General features: G+C 36.2%; 1 protein-coding gene across 1 annotated transcript in view; it reads left to right on the forward strand.

Moving 5' to 3' along the window:
* Positions 1-16,060, forward strand: part of CLHC1 (clathrin heavy chain linker domain containing 1) — a 38,863-nt gene extending 22,803 nt beyond the window's left edge. Inside the window, exons 9-12 of the mRNA XM_035001541.1 lie at positions 2,492-2,666; positions 8,713-8,915; positions 13,283-13,462; positions 14,821-16,060. Of these exons, the coding sequence (XP_034857432.1) occupies positions 2,492-2,666; positions 8,713-8,915; positions 13,283-13,462; positions 14,821-15,017 (755 nt within the window). The 3' untranslated portion in view covers positions 15,018-16,060. The remainder of the gene's footprint in view (positions 1-2,491; positions 2,667-8,712; positions 8,916-13,282; positions 13,463-14,820) is intronic.
* The last annotated feature ends 2,621 nt before the right edge of the window (positions 16,061-18,681 follow it).

Genomic DNA, 18,681 nt, shown 5'->3' on the forward strand with positions numbered 1-18,681 from the left:
GTTGGATACTTAACTGACTGAGCCACACAAGGGCCCCTTGATGGTGGTTTTTAAAGCACAAAAGTTTTAATTTTGTTGAAGACTAATTTACCCATCTTTTCTTTTATAGCTGTGCTTTTGATATTGTATCTAAGAAGTCTTTGCCTAAGTTAAGATCCTGTGTTTTTTTCTGAGAGTTTTGTACATAGGTCTGTGATCTACTTTTGAGTTAATATTTGTGTATGGTGTAAGATAGTGATCCAGATTCATTCTTTTGCATGTAGATATGTAGTTATCCCGTCACCATTTGTTGAAAAGACTGTTCTTTATCCATTGAATTGTTTTGGCCCCTTTGTCAAAAATTAATTGACTATAAATGTTTAGAGTTTATTTCTGGACTCTTAATTCTATTATATTTCTCTAGATATCCATCCTATGTCAGTATCATACAATTTTGATTACCATAGCTTTGTAGTAAGCTTTGAAATTAGCGTGACTCCATTTTTCTTTTTATTAGTATTAGCATTGTATATCTTTTCCCGTATTCTTACTTTTGATCTATTTGTGTCTTTGTATTTAAAGTCATGTTTTTTACATGCACCCCATGTCTGATGTTTATAGCAACATTATCAACAATAGCTGAACTATGGAAAGAGCCCAGTGTCCATCAACTGATGAATGGATAAAGAAAATATCTACATCTATCTATATATGTGTGTATATATAGATGTATATGTATATCTATATCTATATATCTACACACACACACACACACACACACAATGGAATATTACTCAACCATCAAAAAGAATGAAATCTTGCTATTTGCAATGACATGGGTGGAGCTAGAGTATATTATGCTAAGTGAAATAAGTCAGTCAGAGAAAGACAAATACCATGTGATTTCACTCATGTGGAATTTAAGAAACAAAACAGATAAACATAGGGGAAAGGGAAAAAAAAAACGAGAGGGAAGCAAACCATAAGAGACTCTTAACTATAGAGAACAAACTGGGGGTTGATGGAGGGGAGGTAGGCAGGGGGGATGGGCTAAATAGGTGATGGGTATTAAGGAGGACACTTGTTGTGATGAGCACTGGGTGTTATTATATGTGATTAATCACTAAATTCTATACCTGAAACCAATTTTACCATATATGTTAACTAACTAGAATTTAAATAAAAACTTGAAATTAAAAAATAAAAAAATAAAGTCAGTGTCTTCTAGGCAACATATACTTGTATTCTACTTTTTTTTTTAAGATTTTATTTATTTGACATCCTTCTTCTTTATACACTCTGACAATCTTTGCCTTTCAATTGGAGTTTTTAGATCACTTACATTTAATGTGATTGTTGACATGATTGAGTTTTGCTTTCTATTTTTCTTACCTCTTCTTTTTACCATTTCCCCCCTCTTTTTCTGCCTTCTTTTGGATTAGGTGAATTTTTTCATGATTCCACTTTTCTCCTTTGCTGATTATGAGCTATAATTCTTTGTTGTCTTATTTTGGTTGTTGCTTTAGGGTTTGTAGATTATATCTTTAACTTATCACATTCTACCCTCAGGTGATTTTATACCGCTTGATGTATTATATAAAAACAATATACTTCTAAATACTTATATTCATAGCATATTCCATTTCTAGTCTTCATTTCTTCATGTAGATTCATATTTCCATCTGGTATTATTTTCCTTCTGCTTGAAAGACTACCTTTAACATTTTTTATAGTGCAGGTCTGCTGGTGGTATATTCTTTCAGCTTTTAAAATTTTCACGTGAAGGCTCTGAGGGAGATTACATTCCATCTTTCTCTCCTAGCTTCTGGGTAGCTGTCAGCAATTTCTGGCATTCTTTGGCTTGTAGACATATCACTCCAGACTCTGCCTCTGTTTTCACATAACATGTAATATTTAGTCATTATCCAAAATGTAATGTTTAATCCATAAACATTAGTTAAAAATTATAAGTATGTAATTTTAGATTGAAATTTTTTAATTTTTTTTTAATTTCTGAAGATTTTTATTTATTTATTTAACAGAGATAGCACAAGTAAGCAGAGTGGCAGGCAGAGGGAGAGGGAGAAGCAGGCTCTCCGCTGAACAGGGAGCCCAATATGGGGCTTGATCCCAGGACCCTGGGATCATGACCTGAGCCGTAGGCAGCCGCTTAACTGACTGAGCCACCCAGGCGCCCCTGGATTGAAATTTTTGAAGATACAGAGATGAAAATAATATGGGGGCGCCTGGGTGGCTCAGTTGGTTAAGCCTCTGCCTTCAGCTCAGGTCATGATCCCAGGGTCCTGGGATGGAGCCCCGCATCAGGCTCCCTGCTCAGTGGGGAGCCTTCTTCTCCCTCTCCCTCTATCTACTGCTCTGCCTACTTGAGCTCTCTCTGTCAAATAAATAAATAAAACTTAAAAAAAAAAAAAAGAAAAGAATATGAAGTAAGAAAAAGGAAACTATTATTTACTTAAAGTGTTCAACTCAAAAACTTTTCTTCTCTCTATAGCTGTTGGAAAGATTAGAGGCAAGCCTTTTCCATTACTCTTATTTTTTGAGACCATCTTTAGCACAAGTCATGCATGTAGACATCCTATTGATGCAGAACTAACCCTGGAAGGAATCAAATGTGGATTATCTGAAAAACGTTTAGATTTAGTTATCAATTGGGTCACCCAGGAAAGGTAAGCAAAGTAAAGCTTTTAACTTAATTTTGATAGTTGGTTAATAAAGTTGTTTATTCTCAAGATTTCAATAGTTTTTTATTAGTACATTATTTGAACATTTATCTCCAGTCTCTATTGCAGTTAATTGGTTAAAAAGATTTACTAAGCATTCATGCAGTAATGGGGCCTAGTCACAATGAGCCCAGATCAGGAGTTGAGTAATGGCAGTTCACGGATGATTCATGACCACTTAATGGTGGATAGAAGTTGATTGGTAAGGGTAGAAAAGGATTAATCAGTATCATTGCTACTCAGAGGGATAAGGCAGGAACCTGGATCCAGATAAGTTATGGGTACATGTAAAGAATAAATCTAGGAGAAAACTTATAAGCAGGATGGATGTGGACCAAGGTAACATTTAGAACATACAAACCATTAAGGATAGACAGGAGATGGCTTCTTGGAGTTAGGTTTCAATACAGATTGGCAGATTTGTACTAGAGCCCCCTTAGGTTAGATTCCCTAGAACCAAAGCCTCAGACAGGAATTTGAGTGTACATGATTGATAGAGGGAGGGCTTCTCAAGAAAACCATATACGGGAGTGAGTGAAGCAGAATAGAGAAGAGTGTGTGTGTGTTTGGGAAGCCAAGAAAGGATGTAATCTCAGGCAAGTTCTAACCTTGGTCTTATTTATAGAGGCTCTGGAGCATAAACCACACCACAGAGCTGTCCCCCTTGAGGCAAGAGGCCAGCCTTTTGTACCTCTCTGTTAGACTCTATTAGGGCTATGGGCTGCCTGGATGGGGCATAACTTCCTAGGCATGGTGGCTTCCACCAGCGAAGGGCAATTGGCTGTAGAAGAAGGGGACCTGTAAGCCATTGGCAGCCAATACCCAGAGCAGCTGGGGAAGGAGGATCTGGGCAGGACATTAAAACAGCATCTACTATAGTCAACCATTTGCACAACACCTAATGTATTTGCTTCTCACCTTAATTTCACTCCATCTAGTCCAGGATTTTGTGGGTATAATTCTGGGGGAATCTTGTAAGAGGAGGGTTAGTGGGATGTACTATACAGCCCTTGTCATGACAATGAATCCTAAGGCTGTTACTTGTTTTTTACAACTTTATTGAGATATAATTTACATACAATAATCGATACATATTTCAAATGTACAATTTGATGAATTTTTGGAAAACAGCATTGTGGAGATATAATTGACATATAATAAACCACACATATTTGTAGTGTACAGTTTGACAAGTTTTAACATATGTATATACCCATGAAATCATTACCACAGCTGAGATAATCAACCTCATTCAACACCCATTCCATCTCCAGGTAACCACTGATCTACTTCCTGTCATAATAGATGAGGTTTTGTTTTCTAGAATTTTATAAAAATGGAATTATATATTATTTTTTCTTCTTGGTCTGGCTCTGTCACTTACAGTTATTTTGAGATTCTTCCATATTAATTATTACTCATCTTTCTTCTGTATCCATTTTATATTCTTCTCACTCTTACACTTCTGTTGGTCTTGATGGCTTGTCTGGTAGGATGACTGATTGCCATGCCTTTATCAAACCATGATTGCTGATACCCATTAACAGTTTTCATTTGGCTTGGGACTACCAAGAGCTATCCCAGTACATTATCTGCCACCTGTAACAAACAACTATATACTATTAAAAAACACCTACTGGATCTTGTTAAAGTTGGAGTGTCTACCCAGGGAACACCAATGACTGTTAAACTAGAGACCTGCTTATCATGAACTGGATTCTGACAGGCTCACCAAGTCATGAGGTCAGGTGGGCTCAGACAGTCCATCTAAAATCAGGTACAATCAAGATCATGCTCAAGCAGATCCAGAGAATACAGGTTAGCTTCAGAAATAGGTGGCCCAGACCCCATGTAAACTACCACCAACTGACTGACACTACTTCCACAGTAATGTCACACCTATGGCCTCATGCACGGGTGGGGTGACCTAAGACCAGCAGACAAGGAAGAAAAAACCCAAACTTGGCTCATGGATGGTTCTGGTTGTGTCCAGGTGATGCCAGCTTGTCACTCCATCCTTTGAAGATGGAGTAACATCCTTCAGGATGAAATGCACTCTTTAAACCAGTGACAATTACATGGTGTATCCCCAGTAGGTAGAATACTTGGGTCTGGGAGATAAAAGAGTGGCTCTGCTCAGCTATCATTCCTAGTAGCCCACATGGGGAGTATATTAATTAGGCTTCTCCAGAGAAACAGAATCAATAATATATTTAATATATTATTTTAATGTATATAATATAAATATATATATATTTCCATATATCAAATTGTGTGTGTGTACATGTATATATGTATATACATATATATAAAGAAAGAAATTGGCTCATGTGATTATGGAGGCTGGTAAGTCCCAAGATCTGCACTCAGCAAGCTAGAGACCAGCAAGCAAGAGAGCCCTCAATGGTGTGAGTTTCAGGCTGCTCAAGACTCGAGAAAAGCCAATGTTTCTGTTTGAGTCCAAAGGTAGGAAAAGACTGATGTCCCAGCTAAGCAGTCAAGCAGGAGGAGTGCCCCCTTATTTGGAAGAGGGCAGCCTTTTTGTACCATTCAGGCCTTCAACTGATTAGATGAGAGCCATCCACAGTCACAACAATCTGCTTTATTCAGTCTACCGATCCACTCTCTTTCAAGTACATCCTCATGGACTCCCAGAATAATATTTGACTAAATACCTGGGCGCTCTATGAGCCAGTCAGGATGACACATTCAATTAACCATCACAGGGAGTCTGTGCTTTCCACTCCTGCAACTTGAGGTTCTGTGAATCCTGGTCGACTTTGATTATCATGAGAAGGTAAGGTTGTTGTTACATAACACAGAAGAGAGGAATATGTTTGGCACTCAGTTTCCCTTTTCCCTTAAAGAGAGCATGGTAGTTGCACCTGAGTGCATGTCATTTACTGATAGACTCCTCCTCGAGAAATATTGTAAGGGAAGAAGTGAGATGGGATGGAGAAGGGCAAACTGCCAAGCAGGAATGTGAACTCAGGTATAGCTAGCATTACAGGGAGAGGACTACGGAGCGTAAACTGTACCAGAGTTGTTTCTTTTTGAATTATAGGACTGGCCTTTTGTATTCTTTATTAGTCAGTCATCTGCTCTAGACTACTGGGTGTTGAAAGATAGGCATGATTTTCTGGATGAGGCAGCTCCAGTCAGCTGAGGGCAATTCTTTGGGGAAGGAGAAACTGGGAGCTGTTAGCAGTCAGCTGGGGAAGAGTCACTGGTCCAGTAAAGAGGACTAAAACAGTGTGTGCCTGCTTACGAAGATCAAGCTGTTCTTGCTGGGTCTATGTGGACATAGGTTGGGCTCTGAGTATTGGAAGGCAGAGTGAGGAAAGGCCTGCCCGTCATCTGTCTTGTTGCCATGGCCTGCTTATTTTGCAGCCTAAGGGCTATGCTTTCTTGGCTCAGGATGTATAGGGACAGAGGATACATATTATAGAGTAGTCAGTTTGCGTACTACTGCCTACTGCTGCCCGTTCCAAATTCACCATTTCCCCTGCGCGATGCTCTCGTCCCAGAGAGATAGTCCCGGACTGTCCTGGATTGATGGCACTATTGTTTACCAGTGCAGAGTATCTCTTTCCCACCCCTCTTGTTAGCTTCACTTATTGTTCACATAATAGTTAATTATGTTTTAGGAAACTTCTTCATACATACACCCTGCTCTCCCTGCTTTGCCTCTTTCTTTTTCTGCCTGGTCACACCTTCTACATGCTCCACAAAATGTACTTGTCAGGGAGCCCTGGAAATGGTTCAGATGTGAGAACACCATTAGAAAGTGCATGTTCATTAACACCTGCTATCAATGCAGAGACACTTCAGACAAGATTAATTTCCCTACATATACTGATGGTTCTTGGCTGATTCTACCTCTTAGTTGTAAGAATTTAAATTCTTATGAAATTCCTTGACTGCATAAATTTGGACAATACCACCACTTTTAAGGATCCTGAGATGGTCTAACAGAATACTGAAGGTAATTCACATTCTTTATTCTTAGCCTCTGCCCTCTGGTCTCTGACTCCGATGACCTGGCCTCTACCACATGGCTACCTTAAAAAGTTCTACAGTTCTTTCCCTGAAGCCCTGTACAGAGCCAGCCCTAAAACAGCCTGGGTTATAGACTAATCTTGGCTCTCTTAGTCATTCTTACCTGAGGAAGAGTCTGATCACTTGACACATAAAGCCTAAACTTAAGAAATGATGCTTTACTAGCATTAGGTCTCTAAATTGCAGACACTGCTCCTAGAAGAGGAAAAATATCCTCTGACATATTAACTTTACAAACTGAACCCTACAAAATAACAGTAAGTAAATATGCATAGATTTAGTGATTATATATTGCCTTTATTTTGACTTAAAAGTCTACAATCTGGTTTATAATCAAATATACCTTAGTTTACTAGTGGAGTTAAGCATATTTTCTTTTATTTATTAGTCATTTGTATTCTCCAGAGTCAGGCTGGAGATCCACTTTCAGAAGTCCCTGAAAGAGTCTTCTTAGAATTGGAAGTAGGGGTGGGAGAACCAAGAAGGAGACTTTTGGGAAACAGAAAGAAGGTAGGATGAGGTGATTGGAGGGGGTGGAATGTGGGCAGAGGTACCCAGGCTCATTTCCCAGCCAGGTGCAGGGTGCTTGATTATGTCCCTTTCCCCCCGGGTTAGAATCCCTGTTTGTCTTTCCCCTTTTTTCCTTCAGGGTCAATTCCATTCTTTTGGGGCTTGACCCATTTCCTCCCTTTCGATAATTTTTTTATTTTTTATTTATTTTAAAAAATTTTTTCTTTTTTATCATATTCTTTCCTCATCATCCTTTTGGAAAGTGACAAACAAAGACACAGCAACCTCAGTCCTCAGCTCTGGCCTTCTTTCAGGTGGAACAACATAATGGTGGTGACTTCTTAAAAAATACAACTATGGTATTAATAAGAGAAGTAATAACTAAAATACTGGTATTATCATCTTGCTTTGGAAATACAGTCACTATAAAGACTGAAATAATTACTTGTTCAGCCTTAGGAAACATTGTGACTGGAGCTACCATACCTGTATTTTGGTACTAAAATGTAGAAGTCAGGTAATTCCTTAGTAAGTAATTGATTTATAATCAGAAGCTGCCTTTTGATTTTAGACCCACCTCTCTCTGGCCACCCCAATAAACACGGTAGGCTTTATTTCCTGAATTTTCAGTAAACACATTTTGGAGGGGTTTCTGGATTTCATTTTAATGTTATTGGCATTTTGTTACATGTATACAGGCACCGGTATTCTGTAGCTATTAAAAATATAACTAAAGTAAAATTTCCGTACAACCAATGATTAGAAGTAATATCTTTAATCACAAGTAAAAAAATAAAAAAATAAAATGTGACGACAAGTGAAACCTATTCAAGTGAGCCGTCTCAAAAGAACTACTTCTTCAGTGTCTCCTAGTAGGGACATCTTATATCCTTTGTCCCCCCTGTTGTTTTGTATATATCTATATCAATTTAAAAAAAATAACACTGGTGTCACACATTTCTTGCAAACACTTGCAAGATCTGTTACTAATACTGAGCTAAAATTTGTTGTCACTGTCGTTAACCAACATTTAATGAATTCTTATATTCAATAGGGTTTAGAATCTAGATAACTGCTGAGAACATTGAGATCCCCAATTATAAGAGAATTTTTGTTTACCTTGTCATTTTAAATCCCACCAGTCTTTTTAGGAGAGTTTTAACCGTGTTTGTAGATTTTTTAAAAACTTGAGCTCAGTTTTGCTAAAATGTCTTCCCCCATAAGAATACATGCTGATTGTTTTTGTTCTTGTTGTTGTTAAATCTTAGATATGTTTGATTTCTTCTACATCAATTGCCTGTTAACTTGGAATTCTTATAGACCATAGAAAATCCAGTTCTACTGTGCTGAATTTTCAAATATTTTATTCTTATCCACTCATCAAGAACTCTCTAAAGTATACCTATTGATCTGCTTGCTCTAGGCTCACATTTTCTGAAGAGTTGGGGGATGTGATTTGTGATTATGGGGAACAGGATACTTACAACAAGGCCAAGTGCCTGGCTTTAGCTCAGATGATCTACAGTGACTGTGGCCTGCATAAGAAAGCTCTTCTTTGCCTATGTAAACAGGGTCAGATTCATGGGGCCATGGAATACATACAGCAATTCAAGGATTTTACTTATGGTGAGTGAGACAGTCTACTTAATTGTATACATTTGAATTCTAGACTTTAATTGTAAGATCACCCATGATAGTAGGCAATATTTTGGATTTACATTATAAAGTCTTTTATATATATACTGATATGTAGGTTTGTCTGTTTGTTTTTAGTAAAACCTATCTAACTTTTATTGGGTACCTACTTTGTGCCAGACTCTGGGTAGGGTATCCTCATGTCCTTCCGGCCAATCCGCACAACAGTTCCATCAGGTAGGCACTGTTAGGCCCATCATACAAGTTGAGATACTGAGGCCCAGAGAGGGAAATGAGCCAAGGCTTGCACAGAGGGAACAGTGAAACAAGAGAGTGAAGTTCGTCAAGTCCGTGGTGCTGATTGAGGGTCCTGGGTAGCTGTGGCCAGCCCTATCAGGGTGGTCTTTGCCTTAAGGCCAGTTGTTCCTGAGGAGATCTTGTTTGTCTTGCATGTCTGGCAAAGGCACTGGGGACTGAGCCTGGGGTTGTCCTGGGGTGGAGGGCCTCACAGCCTTGGAGAAGGTGGATGTTTGGGTGTCACTGCTTGTCTCCCTCTGAAGTACACAGTTTATTTTGCAGATATTTTAGACCATGCTACTTAAAGGATTTATTTTTTAAATAGCTGAACTTATTTGTTACATAAATGTTCTAGACTATGATATAAGCATTAGAAATGAAGAATTAGTAAAATAATGTTCATTTCAAAACTCTGAAACACCTAGGTTGCAGTTGGGCAATGATCTGAGAGCACTGTCAACCTTAGGGTAACCTTAGTTGAATGAGCTGATCTCTTATTTTGAGCCTAGTTCATCAGTAACCTAAATGTATAGGCATCCTGACATCTCCCACATCCTAGGCCTGTTTCTCAATTCTGATTTGCAGGCTTTGTACCCCAATTCTAAGAAGTTGCAAATGGAATAAAACATAGCACTTTTAGGGCATATTTTTCCAGGAAAGAGGATCATTGATGGCTGTTGAATCTGATCATTTTCAAACAGTAACTTGAATTTTCCTTAGAATCTAGTTTTTAAAGTTATTAATTTCTTTGTTATATAACAGCACACTTGATACTATAGTTTGGCTTTTTACATGCATGAGCTTACTTAATCCTTATGTTAACTATAAAGTAGGTTTTGTTATTATCCCTATTTTATAGATTAAAAAAAACTGTGTTTCCACAGGGAAGCTAAGGCTCAAAGAGATAAGTAATTTACCTACACACACATAGCAATAGAACAGAATCTGGTACTACTCAATATTTGTTGAATGAATTATATATTTTATTTTTATTATCTAAGTGTACAGATTCAGTTTCTGTTTTAAGTATTATTTTTCCATAGATAAGAGATTATTTTAGTCAGTTTAGACATGGAAGGAATATAGGTTTAATTACACTTAGAATTTTTATTGACTGAAATGTTAAGTTTCTGTTTTGCTTGCAAAATTTGCCTTGCATAAGTGCATAGAAACATGATTGACTCACTATTATATTGTTCTGTTCTTCTAGTAGTGCATTATAATCTAAAATAATTAGATATATATTGTAATAATTTACAAAGTAGTAACACTCTTATGTAATTAGAACCTTGATGTTTATCCTCAGAATTTATTTAGCACATCATAAAATGAAAATAACGAGAAAAATTAAGCTTACAAAATGGAAACAGTGTTTGAAAATTACTTTCCTTATTTTACTTTTTAATGAGAAACAACCACAGCTTTCCATGGTATCATATTGGCACTGGGGGACAAATTCATTTTGTTAATACTTTCTGGTTTCAGGAAAAAACGTTCTCTCTTAGATTTAGACTATCAGTTATACACTTACAAATTAAAAAACCCAAACCAAAACCAAACAAAAATAGAAAAGTTCTAAGAAATTTGTTCCAAAAGCATAAGTGTGACTAAAAGAGCATCTGTTTTAAAAGTAAAAATTAGGGGCGCCTGGGGTGGGTGGCTCAGTCATTAAGCGTCTGCCTTCAGCTCAGGTCATGATCCCGGGGTCCTGGGATCGAGCCCCACATCGGGCTCCCTGCTCCACAGGAAGCCTGCTTCTCCCTCTCCCACTCCCCCTGCTTGTGTTCCCTCTCTCGCTGTGTCATTCTCTCTCAAATAAATAAATAAATAAAGTCTTTAAAAATAAATAAAAGTAAAAATTATTTTTCCCCCTAATAATTTTTAGAATAAAGCCTGAAATGATTTGTTTGTTCACCTTCCCATTATCATTAAACAAGTGAATATACCTATCTGGAAATTGGGTTATTCTGGATGTGAGGCTTTCAAACATTGTGGTCTCAGGTCTCTTTTACACTTTTAAAAAGCACTGAACATCCCAAAGAGCTTTTACTTACATGGGTTATGTCTATTGATATTTATCCTATTAGACATTAAAGCAGAAAATTTAAAAATATTTATTCATTTAAAATAACAATAACAAATAACAATAAAAAATGTTTTATGAAAATAGTTTTGACTTTGTAGACCCTAGACCATATTTTGAGAACCAGTGTTCTAGATATTTGTGTTAAACAGGTATCATACTTGGTATATAGGCCTTTATAATCTTATTAAAACAGAACATCCATGAGATAAAAAAATGATTAATAATATGTCAAACCAAGGAATAACGAAATGGATTCCAAAGTGTGGTAAGCAGAGGGGAAAGGTCATGAGAGTTGAATTTGTATTCTTTCTAATCAGTCAGAGACCATATCTTGTACATATTTGAGTAAATATTGGTTAATTAATCAATTCAGGGAGAAGGCGATTTGAATACCTGATTGAATGAAGCAGAGTAAGATGTGTGAGTTATGAAATGTTGGGAGCCTGGGGGTGCTATAAAAATAGCTTCACCTTAGTGGAGGCCAATTTAAGTGGCCCAAATCATAAACTTCTACCTGTTCTCTAGGGAAATTTTTAAAAAATTGTTTGACTTTATTGATACAGAATTATATTTTGTTATTCCTTGTTTCTTCTTTTACCATTTCTCTCTATATGTTTATGTGTGTGTGTGCATGCCTGTGTGTATACATACAATACATACATATATACAATGCACACACATTTATTTATTATTTTGGAGGAGCATTACTATAGATTGGAAGGTCATAGACTCAGGGCGGGGGTCAGATGAACTGTTCTACTTTATATTATGTGTATAATTTTGGGAAAATTAACTTCTCTAAGCCTGTTTCCTCACTTTCAATATGAGAATAATAATATCTCACTTATAGGGCGCCTGGGTGGCTCAGATGGTTAAGCGTCTGCCTTCGGCTCAGGTCATGATCCCAGAGTCCTGGGATCGAGTCCCACATCGGGCTCCCGGCTCAGCGGGGAGCCTGCTTCTCCCTCTGACCCTCTCCCCTCTCATGCTGTTTCTCTCTCGCTCGCTCTCTAAAAAATAAATAAAATCTTTAAAAATAATAATAATAATAATATCTCACTTATATTAAATATTAAATGCAGTGATTTAATAGATTTAAGTTCCCAGTACAGAAATTTGTGCCTGTCAAGAGTGCGAATTACATTTATGATAGTTCTTGAAAGGCTCTCAGAAATTATTCTGAAAACTACCTCTGTTGTGACCCAAGAAGAATATTTTTACTTGAAAAACTTTAGTAAGTTAACACAAAGTTTATAAATTTAAGAATGTGAATCATGATTGCAGTACTAGATGAACTCAATAGTTAGCTAGTGTATTAAACCATATGAATTTGCTTTTTTTGGAGTCAAAAATGGTCAAATACAGGCAACTTCATATGGCTCCACCTCTAGCTACTTGAACTGGCTGATAGCTTCTTAAAGTCTTCATTTTTGAGTTTCTAAATACTTGATATTTTTAGGGAAAAAATTACTGAGACCCTTTTTCTCTGCAAGACACAGAAAGAAAGAAATTATACTTACTAGGAACTGGTCCAAATATGAGCAACAAGATGTAGACAAACATAATGTAGTATTAGATGGAAATTTAGAAATTGGAGCTACCAATTCTAGCACTTTTAAGGTGCATAAACTGAGATCCAAAAGAATAAGTGATTGATGGAACTGTGATTAGAGCTCAGGTTTCCTAATTGCCAGTCTAGTCCTTTCTATTCTACCACAGTTCTTTGATAATTTGTTTTTCAGGTAGTGTGTGTTATAAGTAGTTTTCTTTCATTTTTTTGCTATGCTGAGCATTGATTTTTATTTTTTTATTTTTTTCCCTGATCGGAGAGAGTACTGTTGAGTTCATTGAGGACTTTGGAAGGATTGGAAGAAGAAGTGTTGATTGGCAGGTGTAGACATTAGCTGGTCCCAGTTTGTAGTTGATGTATCATATTAGGATGTTGAGACATAGTTTTTTTATTTTTTGCTTTCAGATGACCTGATGCAGTTAATAAAGTTATGTCCTCACACTGAATTAATTCAGTGTCTCACTAGAGAATGGAACGGGAAACCACCATCTTTATCTTTTGGCCTTGCTATACTTCATCTGTTTTCTGTAGATATGAAAAAAGTTGGCATTAAGCTACTTCAAGAAATAAGTAAAGGTGGGAAAGGTAAGTATAGTAAAATGTTATAGAAGAGAAAGTAGTGGGTTATTTAGGGAAAGGTTCAAGATTATTATGTCTGAGTTAACTAATTTTTCCTAAGAGTTCCTTCTTGGCAGGAATTGACTTTGGGAGTTTATAAATGTAAAGATTACCATGTCAATAATAGTCTGTCGACAATAGTATGTATTTCTTGAGGGAATTACAAAAAAGAGAGAATCTTTATGTAGCTTTAGGGGAACATCTTAATAATTATACTGGTGAACACTATAAAAACTGTACGTATTTTAACAAATGTGTATATTTAGTAATTTTATATATATTTAAAATGTTATTTAGACATAATCTCTCTATATTTTTATTCTTAAACCAAATACATAGGTAAATGTCACTTCCATATGATGTTTATTCTGAATGTAACTCTGGAGTGGGATCAAGAATAACTAATTACATCTCACTTTTTTCTTTCCTTTCTCTAATTTAATATAGGAACTTGAGCAGATAGCTTGATTTTAAATTGTTATATGGGGTTAAAGAATGAATAGCAAATTACATGAAAACATATTTGGGAAGATAATTTTGAAATTATCATTACAGATATCAAATAAAATATTTTATTTGACAGAAAAATAATCATGGTAGAAATAAAATAACAGTGCTGACAATATTTTAAAAAGAGATCCTCTTTCATTAAGTATCATCAGTAATGCAGATAATAGATAAGAAATGAGTTCCCTAAATAAATATATTCCAAAGAGGGTCACCATAATTGATTTTCAAAAGTAAGTAATATCATGAGTTTTCTTTAATAAAATCATTCTTTTATTTCCTTTAGAAAAATATTTATTATAGAAGTCCCATCATTAAGAGGTCTCTGTCTATCCAGAGATAGGAAGGGTTTGCCAAAGAGGTTTTCAAGCCCTTGGATCAGCACTACTAGGGAATTTATAAAAGAATTTGAAGGATCATGAAAACTAGACCTGTAGGCCCCCAGTTATGTGATAGTGTCTAGTGGTACCTTAGAGACTCTGAATAAGGCTGAGCCCTCATTCTTCATTTTTTGAGACCCCTTCCGTGTAGCCTTCAACCAAGAAGGAGATGGGAGATGAGTAGAAGTGTGGGAATGTGAGAGATAGTAGAGGGTTGAAGTGAGACATGAAAAGGTTAATGAAAGAGATGAAGAAACTAACACTTGATTACTTACCATGAACTGGCTGAAACACTCCAGATTAAACTTATATGGATCAAGTTTAATAGTAACTTTAGTAGTTGAAATGATATCCCTTTCTATTTTGGAAGAATTGCTAAGTATGAGTTTTCAAATAAGAATAAGTGCCATACTATAATATTATAATTTTTTTCCTCAGGTATAGTTGAACATCTTATGATAAATGATCCATTTTCCTCATTAGAAAACTGGCAAGAAATGGCAAATATATGTTTACAGAATGGCTTTGACAAATTATCTCACGACATCATGTCCATTCTTCGATCTCAGGCTGGAGTAACAGAAATTTCTGAAAAGGATGATACAGTCAACTTAATGGAACATGTTTTTTGGTAGTTCTAGGTCTTAACCAGTTGAGGGAGCTTATATAACATTTTATGTGTATTGGTTGGGCAAGCTGGTTTTGGCATAACTAACTTATAAATAAATCTAAAGTATGAAGCTCTCAGAAATAAATCATGCTGTTTTTGTTATGATGATTTGTCCTTGAAACATTTATACTGTTGCTTTCTTTTTTCCATATGGTCATTTCTGATATTGAATCTTGATAAAATCCAAGAATATAACTTTGTATAAAACTCAGTTTAGGCACTTCTATCTAAGGGCATAAGCTAATGTCTAGATATATTCCTTTCTGGGGATCTAGTTTTATAGCAAGAACTGAGGAAGGTTGTAAACAGTATCCTATCAGACTAATTTCCCAGATAACGAATGCTTTGAGACTGATTTTTAACAAGAAAGGCAGGATGTAATTTCAAGGTTGGACTCACTGGTGAAATCCTACAGTTAGTAATTTCATACTACTGATTTAAAGATGTGTCCCTTGCTTTGGTATATGTAAATGGCAAATGCTAGGCTTCTACTCTGAAAGTTAGGAATCTTAGCATGTTCTTACCTAGAGAGAAGACCAGCCAAGTTTTGCATGAAGTAGACCTGAGATGCCTGTAGGTATGGAAAATATGTCATGAGAAGTGGTTTTGGATGATTTCAAATGTCTGAATAAGTATGTGATGGAATACTCAGAGTTCTGTGTCATGGTCAGGTAGGATATTCAAAATATTTAGTGATCAATATGTCACGGGCACCCCCCGTCAAATAGAACAGATAATCATAACTTTCAGCCCTTATGCCATACCAGCTGAATGTCAGCCTTGATCACGGAACATGGTAACAATGAGCTGCTATTAGATGGAGTCAGAGTAAAAAGTCACCTTTTCCCCTACTAAATTTAAGTTGAGTGTCTATTTTTTACTTTATAGCAGACAGAATATGAACTTGGAATCAGACAGCCTTGTATTCAAATTCTGGTCTTACCTCTTCCTCTTTGCAAAATGTGGGCAGTAATACTTCCTCTAAAGGTTTGTCATGAGGATTAGTGATATATGTGTGTAATATAAGTATATAACATAATGGAGGAATTTCGTAGAAGATAACTTATTTCTATGTAAGTCCCAGAAATACATATTCCTCTACTTGGCTTATACTTACTAAATCCCACATATCTATCCATTTGTATTTATGTAATTATCCTTCTTTGGAGTATTTGATATGTTGACATACCTTTATTGAGCTATCTGTCCATGCTTATATTAGGGTTGCTTGGCTTATCTTATAAATCCTGGTCTTGTACATTCTATGGGTTTGGACAAATTTATAATGACAAGTATCCACTATTACGGTATCAGAGTAGTTTCACTGTCCTAAAAATCCTCCATGCTCTACCTATTCATTCCCATGGCTGAGATCACATAGCAGAGGTCATGATAAACTAAATTTCTGATTAGGTGTTCTTTCTACCATGCCAGTGAAAGAGAGGAAAAATGTTTCTTCCAGACTGACGTCAGAAAGATTTACTTGGACTTACACGTTTATCATTTATCAAAATGAATTTCCATTAATTTCATCTATTTGGAAAGGTTTAGAGGTTTTCTGAAACAAAAATTTAATCTAATGAAAAGTTTTCTTAACATTTAGGACTTTTTCTAAATCCTGGGTTAGTTAAGAAATAACCATTATATTCAATCACTTTTTTAAACTTAACACATGAAAATGTTACTTTTTAGTTGCCTTCAATTCTGTTAGACTGCTAAAGCATAAGTTAAGTTAAAAATCAAAGTCAGGCCTCATTGGTTATTTTTTTTTAACTTTCTCCATTTCATGGAATTTTCTTCCATTCCTTCTCCGAAAAAAAACAAACTTTTTTTTCTTCAAGTTTTTATTTAAATTCCAGTTAGTTAACATACAGTGTAATCTTAGTTTCAGGTGGAAAAAAAACAGCATTTTAACAAAGTTGGACCAGCGTAGCACTACTGAACATATAAAGTTGTCAATTTGCTAGTGGTTATAATTTGTTGTATTCTTGAAAGATACCGAATAAAGGTACTATTATTTATGTAGCAATCTCCTTTTGTTTCTTTTTTATTGTCAGTTATCTACAGGTAGCCTACATGTCTTGGAATCTGTGTCAATCTCTCCTTGATGTTCTTTTCTTAAACTCCAAACTGAAGGTCACTCAAGTTATCTATAGAAGCTGGTACTACTGTAAATTAGTGAGGTGTTTAGGGGCAGCTGGGTGGCTCAGTTGTTTAGGCGTTTGCCTTTTGCTCAGGTCATGATTTCAGAGTCCTGGGATCAAATCCTGCATTGGGCTCCCTGCTCAGTGGGGAGCCTGCTTGTTCCTCTCTCTCTGCTGCTCCCTCTGCTCATGCTCTCTCTCTCAAATAAATAAATAAAATCTTAAAAAAAAAATTAGTGAGGTGTTTGAGAATCAGGGATAGGGGCATCTGGGGACTTTTCAAAAGAGACAACTATAGTTAGTTCCAGTCACTTTTTGTCATGCAGGATTATGGACTCAGAATTACCCTATCAGAAGCTAGAAATGTTGATTTGATGTGAGCAGTCCTGATTGTCAGAGTACTATGTACGCTGAACAAAACACATCTACAGATTAAACTTGACCTCTAGGCCTCCAATTTGAAATCTTTCCTAAACTCAGGAGGCCAAATTGAATTTCTTGTTTCCATTAATTTTATTATTAAAAAATTTTTTTATTAAAAAAATTTGTTAAAGATTTATTTATTTATTTGAGAGCGAGTGAGGCAGAAGGAGAGGGAGAGAGAGAATCTCAAGCAGACTCCCCACTGAGCGCAGAGTCAGCCCCATGCAGGGCTAGATCTCACAATCCTGAGAACATGACCTGAGCCTAAATCAAGAGTTGGATGCTTAACCAACTAAAACATCCAGGCACCCAATTGTTTCCATTAATTTTAAATGAAGCTTTTTGAGTGGATAAAGGAAGTAAAGAGCCACCATGTTTTCTTAGGAAAAGCTGCTGCAGAATGCCCAATTTATTGATGCCCTAGTAATAGAAGGCAGGGTTCTTTAATCTAAAAATTAGAGCTATTATATGTAGTGCTGGTCTAAAATGGAGGCCATTTCAATTTCTAATGCAGTGGAACTTGGAAAGTAGCACAGATGCAATTTGCATGTAAAAGGACGGAAAGATAAATGCTCTTTAAGTAATTTTAATGCCCCTTTCTCTCATGCTAATTAGTTTGTCAGTATCCTTCCTCAGTTGTATTGCCATAGGATAGTAAAAAAGCAGTATTACAGTTTTAAAAAAGAGGTTATTAAGATACATTTTGAGGATTTTCCTAAATTGATCTTGTTTCTATTTAGTAGAAATTCCATTATGGCTGTGGGGAGCTGCCATTATCATGTATTTTCAAACTGCCTACAGGAATAATTACCACTAAATGTCTTCAGTCCTTTGTTGAGTTTGTACTTTCCCGTCAAGTTCCCAAGTGGATCGATGTGTTAAAGCCACTGAGGAGGATCTACCTTTTTCATCTAAGGAACAGTTGCATGGGTTATATCCTGTTATCTTGTTTTCTTGCATTAGATCATGCAGGGCTGGCTTTAGCTGGATTTGTGCTTAACATGATGTGCATGTCAGCCTTGAACTCCCTGGTTATACACAGATCAACATGTCTCATCCACT

Source organism: Mirounga leonina, unplaced genomic scaffold, assembly GCF_011800145.1.
Source record: "Mirounga leonina isolate KUSES-001 unplaced genomic scaffold, KU_Mleo_1.0 Mir_125, whole genome shotgun sequence".
In the NCBI taxonomy this organism is placed as follows: domain Eukaryota; kingdom Metazoa; phylum Chordata; class Mammalia; order Carnivora; family Phocidae; genus Mirounga; species Mirounga leonina.